The sequence below is a fragment of the Lissotriton helveticus genome, chromosome 11, assembly GCF_964261635.1.
Source record: "Lissotriton helveticus chromosome 11, aLisHel1.1, whole genome shotgun sequence".
Classification (NCBI taxonomy): domain Eukaryota; kingdom Metazoa; phylum Chordata; class Amphibia; order Caudata; family Salamandridae; genus Lissotriton; species Lissotriton helveticus.
Genome location: NC_136072.1, coordinates 1158689783 through 1158699703, shown reverse-complemented (window position 1 = coordinate 1158699703; position 9921 = coordinate 1158689783). Strand labels below are relative to the sequence as shown.

At 54.3% G+C, this 9921-nt stretch overlaps 1 protein-coding gene across 1 annotated transcript in view; it reads left to right on the top strand.

Moving 5' to 3' along the window:
* Positions 1-1015: 1015 nt before the first annotated feature.
* BLOC1S2 (biogenesis of lysosomal organelles complex 1 subunit 2) overlaps positions 1016-9921 on the top strand; it is a 29855-nt gene continuing 20949 nt past the window's right edge. The window contains exon 1 of the mRNA XM_078667979.1: positions 1016-1124. Coding sequence (XP_078524105.1) covers positions 1073-1124 — 52 coding nt within the window. The 5' untranslated portion in view covers positions 1016-1072. The remainder of the gene's footprint in view (positions 1125-9921) is intronic.

Sequence of the window (9921 nt, the reverse complement as noted above, 5' to 3'; positions counted from 1 at the left end):
AAAACAATACAAAATGTCAAAAAAGAAAAGGACTCCACACCTGAGGCTCTCACACTCCTTTCACTGGTACATTTCGAAGTTCTGGTGGGTTCAGCTGCCATATAGAAGTAGATAAGCACTTCTTTCTCTGAGATGTAACCTTGCATCTTTGGTATTGACACTGATGTGGACGTATCAGTGCATCTAACCTTTTTAATGGGGAAGTTGATTCTGTGTGAGTAGCACAACAATATGAAAAATTGGACTAGGGTCATGAGATGGCTCTGTGTCACTGAGACACAACTTTTCCAGTTTAGGACTTTTACAGTTTACAAATTATTTACTTCAGGAAAGTTAGCCAGTTGGTTTTGACAAAGGTTTCAACTACCTGGATACTCTGAATGACTCAATGAAGTCACAATCTGTAGACAAGATTACATTGAGTATCATAATAACCACTTATGGACATGACGCAAAGAAACGAAAGGAAAGGGTTGAAGATATGCAAATTGTATACATTTTTTTAAAAGTAGCCACTGCCTCTCAAAATTCAGGCCAGGATGCAACCCAAAATAGTCTGTTTAAAGTCCTAACAATACAGATTTGCAGACGTTCTTTCATTTCTTTGCCAATACTTAAAAGTAGACTTCTTTTTCCTTAGTTGAGACGTAACCATGTAGTAAGTTTATGCTATTTTATGTCATTCAATATTTGTATCTAAAGAGCGCTTTGCATTCTGGGAATTGTAGTTTTGCCTTTAAATTCTGTAAGTATGACCTAACCAAATCACTAGCAAGCACAGAGATTATATCAGAGAAAAATCCAGGGATGCTTGCCAGTGTCATGTCTGCCCTGGGATCCACACTCTGGGTTAAGGTCAGTGTTCAGTGGGCGGCCCTGGCCCTGGCTCTGTTCCCCCATCATGGCGGCTCTTAGCAGTCTAGTATCAAGTCCTTCGTTTGTGTTTAGCATGTTTCGGTCACAGCTCGTCCCCTTCGTTTGTTGGGCGGTGCTTGTTTTGGGCTTCTTTCGCCGCTCGGTTGGGCGTGGAGCACTAGGATCACTTCCTGGATCCCCCTCGGTGGAGTCAGCCATGGAGTCGGCCGGGCCGGGGCCGGAGGCGGCCAAGGAGCGCGGCGCCAAACGTGAGCAGTGGGTGAGCGGGCGGGGCGGTGCTCCAGCGCCTCGTGGTGACCCGTGTACTGGCGGAGGGGTTCCCTCTGCACGGTGGGGCTCAAGTAGGGTGGGAGGGGCTGCACCCTGCCTGCTTGGAGGGGCTCCCTGTGTGTGTGTGATCATGGCTCCCTGTGCAATGTGAGCTCCCTGTGCACTCGGCACAGCCCCTGTGCACTGGGACAGTTACCTGTGCACTGGGACAGCTCCCTCTGCACTGGCCACAGCTCCCTGTGCACTGGCCACAGCTTCCTGTGCACTGGCCACAGCTTCCTGTGCACTGGCCACAGCTCCCTGTGCACTGGCCACAGCTCCCTCTGCACTGGCCACAGCTTCCTGTGCACTGGCCACAGCTTCCTGTGCACTGGCCACAGCTCCCTGTGCACTGGCCACAGCTCCCTGTGCACTGGCCACAGCTTCCTGTGCACTGGCCACAGCTTCCTGTGCACTGGCCACAGCTCCCTGTGCACTGGCCACAGCTCCCTCTGCACTGGCCACAGCTTCCTGTGCACTGGCCACAGCTTCCTGTGCACTGGCCACAGCTCCCTGTGCACTGGCCACAGCTCCCTGTGCACTGGCCACAGCTCCCTGTGCACTGGCCACAGCTCCCTGTGCACTGGCCACAGCTCCCTGTGCACTGGCCACAGCTCCCTGTGCACTGGCCACAGCTCCCTGTGCACTGGCCACAGCTTCCTGTGCACTGGCCACAGCTCCCTGTGCACTGGCCACAGCTCCCTGTGCACTGGCCACAGCTCCCTCTGCACTGGCCACAGCTTCCTGTGCACTGGCCACAGCTTCCTGTGCACTGGCCACAGCTCCCTGTGCACTGGCCACAGCTCCCTGTGCACTGGCCACAGCTCCCTGTGCACTGGCCACAGCTCCCTGTGCACTGGCCACAGCTCCCTGTGCACTGGCCACAGCTCCCTGTGCACTGGCCACAGCTCCCTGTGCACTGGGACAGTTATCTGTGCACTGGGACAGTTACCTGTGCACTGGGATAGCTCCCTCTGCACTGGCCACAGCTCCCTGTGCACTGGCCACAGCTCCCTGTGCACTGGCCACAGCTTCCTGTGCACTGGCCACAGCTCCCTGTGCACTGGCCACAGCTCCCTGTGCACTGGCCACAGCTTCCTGTGCACTGGCCACAGCTTCCTGTGCACTGGCCACAGCTTCCTGTGCACTGGCCACAGCTCCCTGTGCACTGGCCACAGCTCCCTCTGCACTGGCCACAGCTTCCTATGCACTGGCCACAGCTTCCTGTGCACTGGCCACAGCTCCCTCTGCACTGGCCACAGCTCCCTGTGCACTGGCCACAGCTCCCTGTGCACTGGCCACAGCTTCCTGTGCACTGGCCACAGCTCCCTGTGCACTGGCCACAGCTCCCTGTGCACTGGCCACAGCTCCCTCTGCACTGGCCACATCTCCCTCTGCACTGGGGCAGTTCCCTCTGCACTGGGACAGCTCCCTGTGCCAGCTCCCTGTGCACTGTCCACAGCTCCCTGTGCACTGGCCACAGCTCCCTGTGCACTGGCCACAGCTCCCTCTGCACTGGCCACAGCTTCCTGTGCACTGGCCACAGCTTCCTGTGCACTGGCCACAGCTCCCTGTGCACTGGCCACAGCTCCCTGTGCACTGGCCACAGCTCCCTGTGCACTGGCCACAGCTCCCTGTGCACTGGCCACAGCTCCCTGTGCACTGGCCACAGCTCCCTGTGCACTGGCCACAGCTCCCTGTGCACTGGCCACAGCTCCCTGTGCACTGGCCACAGCTCCCTGTGCACTGGGACAGTTATCTGTGCACTGGGATAGTTACCTCTGCACTGGGATAGCTCCCTCTGCACTGGCCACAGCTCCCTGTGCACTGGCCACAGCTCCCTGTGCACTGGCCACAGCTTCCTGTGCACTGGCCACAGCTCCCTGTGCACTGGCCCTCCCTGTGCACTGGCCACAGCTCCCTGTGCACTGGCCACAGCTCCCTGTGCACTGGCCACAGCTCCCTGTGCACTGGCCACAGCTCCCTGTGCACTGGCCACAGCTTCCTGTGCACTGGCCACAGCTTCCTGTGCACTGGCCACAGCTTCCTGTGCACTGGCCACAGCTCCCTGTGCACTGGCCACAGCTCCCTCTGCACTGGCCACAGCTTCCTATGCACTGGCCACAGCTTCCTGTGCACTGGCCACAGCTCCCTCTGCACTGGCCACAGCTCCCTGTGCACTGACCACAGCTCCCTGTGCACTGGCCACAGCTTCCTGTGCACTGGCCACAGCTCCCTGTGCACTGGCCACAGCTCCCTGTGCACTGGCCACAGCTCCCTCTGCACTGGCCACATCTCCCTCTGCACTGGGGCAGTTCCCTCTGCACTGGGACAGCTCCCTGTGCCAGCTCCCTGTGCACTGTCCACAGCTCCCTGTGCACTGGCCACAGCTCCCTGTGCACTGGCCACAGCTCCCTGTGCACTGGCCACAGCTTCCTGTGCACTGGCCACAGCTTCCTGTGCACTGGCCACAGCTTCCTGTGCACTGGCCACAGCTTCCTGTGCACTGGCCACAGCTTCCTGTGCACTGGCCACAGCTCCCTGTGCACTGGCCACAGCTCCCTGTGCACTGGCCACAGCTCCCTGTGCACTGGCCACAGCTCCCTGTGCACTGGCCACAGCTCCCTGTGCACTGGCCACAGCTCCCTGTGCACTGGCCACAGCTCCCTGTGCACTGGCCACAGCTTCCTGTGCACTGGCCACAGCTCCCTGTGCACTGGCCACAGCTCCCTCTGCACTGGCCACATCTCCCTCTGCACTGGGGCAGTTCCCTCTGCACTGGGACAGCTCCCTGTGCCAGCTCCCTGTGCACTGTCCACAGCTCCCTCTGCACTGGCCACAGCTCCCTGTGCACTGGCCACAGCTCCCTGTGCACTGGCCACAGCTCCCTGTGCACTGGCCACAGCTCCCTGCGCACTTGGGACAGCTCCCTGCGCACTTGGGACAGCTCCCTGCGCACTTGGGACAGCTCCCTGCGCACTTGGGACAGCTCCCTGTGCACTTGGGACAGCTCCCTGCTCCCCGTGCACTTGGGACAGCTCCCCGTGCACTTGGGACAGCTCCCCGTGCACTTGGGACAGCTCCCCGTGCACTTGGGACAGCTCCCCGTGCACTTGGGACAGCTCCCCGTGCACTGACCACAGCTCCCTGTGCACTGGCCACAGCTTCCTGTGCACTGGCCACAGCTCCCTGTGCACTGGCCACAGCTCCCTGTGCACTGGCCACAGCTCCCTCTGCACTGGCCACATCTCCCTCTGCACTGGGGCAGTTCCCTCTGCACTGGGACAGCTCCCTGTGCCAGCTCCCTGTGCACTGTCCACAGCTCCCTGTGCACTGGCCACAGCTCCCTGTGCACTGGCCACAGCTCCCTGTGCACTGGCCACAGCTTCCTGTGCACTGGCCACAGCTTCCTGTGCACTGGCCACAGCTTCCTGTGCACTGGCCACAGCTTCCTGTGCACTGGCCACAGCTCCCTGTGCACTGGCCACAGCTCCCTGTGCACTGGCCACAGCTCCCTGTGCACTGGCCACAGCTCCCTGTGCACTGGCCACAGCTCCCTGTGCACTGGCCACAGCTCCCTGTGCACTGGCCACAGCTCCCTGTGCACTGGCCACAGCTCCCTGTGCACTGGCCACAGCTTCCTGTGCACTGGCCACAGCTCCCTGTGCACTGGCCACAGCTCCCTCTGCACTGGCCACATCTCCCTCTGCACTGGGGCAGTTCCCTCTGCACTGGGACAGCTCCCTGTGCCAGCTCCCTGTGCACTGTCCACAGCTCCCTCTGCACTGGCCACAGCTCCCTGTGCACTGGCCACAGCTCCCTGTGCACTGGCCACAGCTCCCTGTGCACTGGCCACAGCTCCCTGTGCACTGGCCACAGCTCCCTGCGCACTTGGGACAGCTCCCTGCGCACTTGGGACAGCTCCCTGCGCACTTGGGACAGCTCCCTGCGCACTTGGGACAGCTCCCTGTGCACTTGGGACAGCTCCCTGCTCCCCGTGCACTTGGGACAGCTCCCCGTGCACTTGGGACAGCTCCCCGTGCACTTGGGACAGCTCCCCGTGCACTTGGGACAGCTCCCCGTGCACTTGGGACAGCTCCCCGTGCACTTGGGACAGCTCCCCGTGCACTTGGGACAGCTCCCCGTGCTCTTGGGACAGCTCCCTGTGCTCTGGGACAGCTCCATATACACTTGGTACAGCTCCCTGTGTACTGGGTGAATTCTTCCCTGTCTGCTGTGGGTCAGATCCCTGTGCACTGGCTGAGCTCTTCCCTGCGCACTGAGTAAGATCCTTTTGTAGTGGCCACAGCTACGTGTGCCCTGGGACAGCTCCCTGTGTACGGGCTGAGATCCTCCCTGTGTACTGGCCGAGATCCTCCCTTTGTACTGGACACAGCTTCCTGTGTACTGGCCGAGATCCTCCCTGTGTACTGGACACAGCTCCCTGTGCTCTGGCTGAGATCCTCCCTGTGTACTGGACACAGCTCCCTGTGCTCTGGCTGAGATCCTCCCTGTGTACTGGGTGAGCTGCTCCCTGTGTACTGGGACAGCTCCCTCTGCACTGAGCGTGTTGCTCCCTGACTATTCTGTGGCAGTTCCGTGTGTAGTGTGGGGGTGAGGGGAGCAGGGTGCTGGTGGCGGAACAGCTCCCTGTGTGCTACAGGGATGTGCCAGGCAGCTCCCTGTGTACCGCCGGCGAGTGCGGAGCAGCTCCCTGTGTACCGCCGGCGAGTGCGGAGCAGCTCCCTGTGTACCGCTGGAGAGTGCTGGGCAGCTCCCTGTGTACCGCTGGAGAGTGCTGGGCAGCTCCCTGTGTACCGCTGGAGAGTGCTGGGCAGCTCCCTGTGTACCGCTGGAGAGTGCGGGGCAGCTCTCTATGCACCACTAGGGGAAGAGGAGCAGCTCCCCGTGTGCCACTGAGATGTGCTGTGCATCTCTGTGTACCTCCTGGAGGGTGCGGGGCAGCTCCCTGCATACCTTATGGAGGGTGCAGGGCAGTTCCCTGCGTACCTCCTGGAGGGTGCTGCATCTTTGCGGTAGGTCCAGTAATAGGGAAACGGACAACAAAGGTAGTACCCAATAAAAACGTAATAAAATATTTGAGTTTTGCTTGAAAAAGGAGCCATAGCGATAAAATACTTCTTGGATAAAAATAGAGCATCTTAGAGTGCCTACGAACCAGTGTGGCGAGAAATGGACAGTGGAAACATGTTCAAACATCATTACACTACTACTGATTTTGCGGCACATCCAGTGATCTTGAAGACATCCAATTTTCAGGAGCTTCGACGTTTACTCACATCCCTAATCTGGCACCCTAAGAGACATAGAGTTAAGATCGAAGCAATGACCCCGGCATTTGAGATGGGAGGTCTGGGTGCTCCCGATTATGGGTTAAACTAGGCTGCTGCTCAGCTACAATGGCCACCACGATGGATCCATGCTGTGTCATGACCTGAAAGGGAAACACTGGGTCTTGACTTGGGTGGACGTTCCATACTTGGATGGTTACTGACATGTCTCTCTCACCGGGAGGCCCCCAATGTTTTATCTATAGTGGCTATATCGGGCTGGAGGAAATACACTCACAACGGCCGGAGGGATGTCCCGTTCACCCCTAGGTTAACCTTATGGGAATCACCACTTTGCAGATCCTTACGGGCCCTCTACTGTGTGGACGACTGGATGACAGCTGGTTATACGGCATGGGGGGACGTAATAGTGGCCTATGTGCATGTTCGAAGACTTGACGGAGAGTAGTGGCCTACCCCAGGACAGTTTCTGGTATACTCAGCTCTTCGGGATGTGGCTGGCAAAATGTGGAACTCCGAGAGAGATTGATGCTGACTGCCACGACCTCGCACCAAATGATATCTGTCCTATATGACACTGAATCGTGGTTTGTTTGGCCATTGCTCCCTTGCCCTTTTAGATTTAGGCCCAGATCTTTCCACTGGGGTGAATGTATGACATTGTTCTGCATTCTGTTCACCAATTGTTCTTTTTGCATTTGTCACCCCGAGTGGGACAGGTATGGACAGCCCGTGCTCTCCATGCCACTGGAGTCAAGCTATCTTGGCTGATATGTGATGAAACCCCAAAACTGGTCCTTGGATGCTTGTTTCCAGTCCAGGGAGGAACTAACCTGGCAGTTCAGGTTGGACGGTTCCCATTGGGCACAGGGTCAAGACTGATTTGCATATGGCTGGGTTCAAACTGGAATGGCATGGTGAGCAAAAAAACGATGGATTTAGGCCCAGATCTCTGTACTGGGGTGAATGTATGACATTGTTCGCATTCTGTCCATCAATTGTTCTTTTTGCCTCAGAGACTGGTCGGATGCCCGGTTGTCCACGGAGTTGGCGGACCCTGTTTGGCAGAGATGACTTAGTTCCCTTAAACTGATCTCGCCAAACTCTAGATTGTACATGCAACTCAATTACCTGCACCATACATACCTTTTCCCGGACAGAATAGCCAAGATGTATCCTGAGGATAGTACACACTGTCCCAGATGCACTCATGATACAGCTGACTTTTTGCATATGGTCTGGACATGTCCAGTGATCTCAGATTACTGGCATGCGGCGACATCTTGTATTTCAACCACTACGAACTCCATCCTGCCCTGTGATCCCACTTGCTGTCTCCTTAACATAGGAGTGATAACCCAAAAAACGAAACCATTATTGTTTCCAGAATCTGGCGCAGATCCTAGCAAAGCGATGTATAGCCATGTCCTGGAAGGAGACAGCCGTCCCTGTCATTCCAACATGGCAGGGGAATGTGGTACGCTGGGCGTCAGCAGAGCTTTCCATTAGAACCAAAGCTCGGGCTAGGGATGTGAGATGCAACCTCATTGAGCAACGGGTAGATTATATTTAAAAACTGACTACATTGTTGTCCCCTAGTGAATGAGGTCCTGTGGTTTTCAGAGAGGATTTTGAGGTCCCTTTGTCTCCCTCGACATTGTGTTTTATTGTCTAGGTGGAGAGGGGTGGGAGTTGTTGACAGACGAGGAGGGCGATTATGAGCGTAGTTGGTTTTATGTGATTCAATGTGAAGTTTGATTTCACTTTTCTTTCCCTATTTAGTTCTTAGACATCTGTGACATTGCTATTGCTGTGATATTGTATATGCATATCTTTGTTAGTATGTTACAATATTTACTAGTGTTATTAAGGACTATCATGAGGCTTATGTTGCCTCCCATGCAATAGCTGTTATCAAACTGATTTCATTGTCTGCTGGTCTTGAGATTGAATAAAATAAATAAAGATGTATTTTTTTATCTTTAAATGCACCCTTTCCCTTCATGCAGGGCTCACCACCTAATTTTGAAGCCTTTAGAGCTTCCCAGTTAGGAACTTCAGAAAACCAAGGTAGACCATATTTCAAAACCATGCATGAAATCTGATTTTTGAGGCAAAAATTGTTTTTTCAAAGAAAGACAATGTTGTCTTTGTAGTAACGCAAAATGGAAAGTGCATATTTAATAGAAAACCATATATTTTGAGTAACTGATATGCTGATGTTTGAAAATCATATGAATGAAAATCCAAAATGTATTTACGCGGCAGGCACTAAATGCTGCCGCTGTTATTCATTAGGCATTTTATGGGATGACTCTTTTTCTGACATTGCTGTTAGTAACCCCATCCTATACATTGGGACGATTGTTGTTCTATTACAATATCGAATTTTTAAATATTGCTCAGCCAAAATATTGTATCCAGACAATATATGTATAGTACAATATCCTAATTGTAAGCATATATAGGTAAGTATGGTTTCACTGTACACATCTATTTATCTTGAAGATATATATTATACGGTATGCAGATGTTAAGTTTGGAATGGTAAATCTGTACTTTCATATATATGTATTTCCATGATTAGTATCAGTCAATGTTCTGGATATTATATTTTTGCATCTCAGTTTTGTGACATGCATCTGAATGGTTCACTACTAGTAATCCTCCAAGGTGTGCCCGCTAGCTCTTGTTGTAGAAGAGGTTTGGAGACCCTGATCTATGTTTACTTGGTACTAAGCTTGGTTGCCATGCTCAAAACGAGGGCAGCCACCTCTCCTTCCTTTCAGATCGCGAACCTTGCGAGCATTGCTATTTCTAAGTCGGGTTTGATGCCCCCCAAGCCGGGATTCTATAATGAACAAAAGAGCAAAATGTTTCTCTGAACTTCCTATTGATGTTTGTAGAGTGGCCTCCAGTTTAGGAGGCAGAAAATGAGACCCAAGGGCCTTAATCATGACCAATCCACCCCAAATATGCCCTCTCACAGCTCTCATTGAGGAGATTGATGTTAATGCTGATGGGGAACAGCTCCTGACCAGTGTAACTAAGGTGGGTAGCATGGGTCACACTGCCAACATCTCTCTAAGATTGTCTGAACTTGGCACAGCTGGGTGCAGACAGTCTTTGGCATACCCCTGGTGCATGGCTGCGTGCTGCTAGTAAATAAACACAGATCCGCCCGTAGCCACTAGACCGCGCACTTAGGAAACTTGGGACTCACCTCCTGAGATGGTGGTTCTTAGCAGGAAGCCTCCCACATCAAATGGCCCCCAAATACAGAAGGTGGTGCCACTAAAACAAAAGGAAACGTTTTTCTCATTAAGACATACCAAATCCAATATGCAAGTTTTGAGGTGCCTCCCGTAGCTCATTGTGCAACAGATCTCAAACTGCGCCTCATGGAGCAGCCTCAGTGAGATGA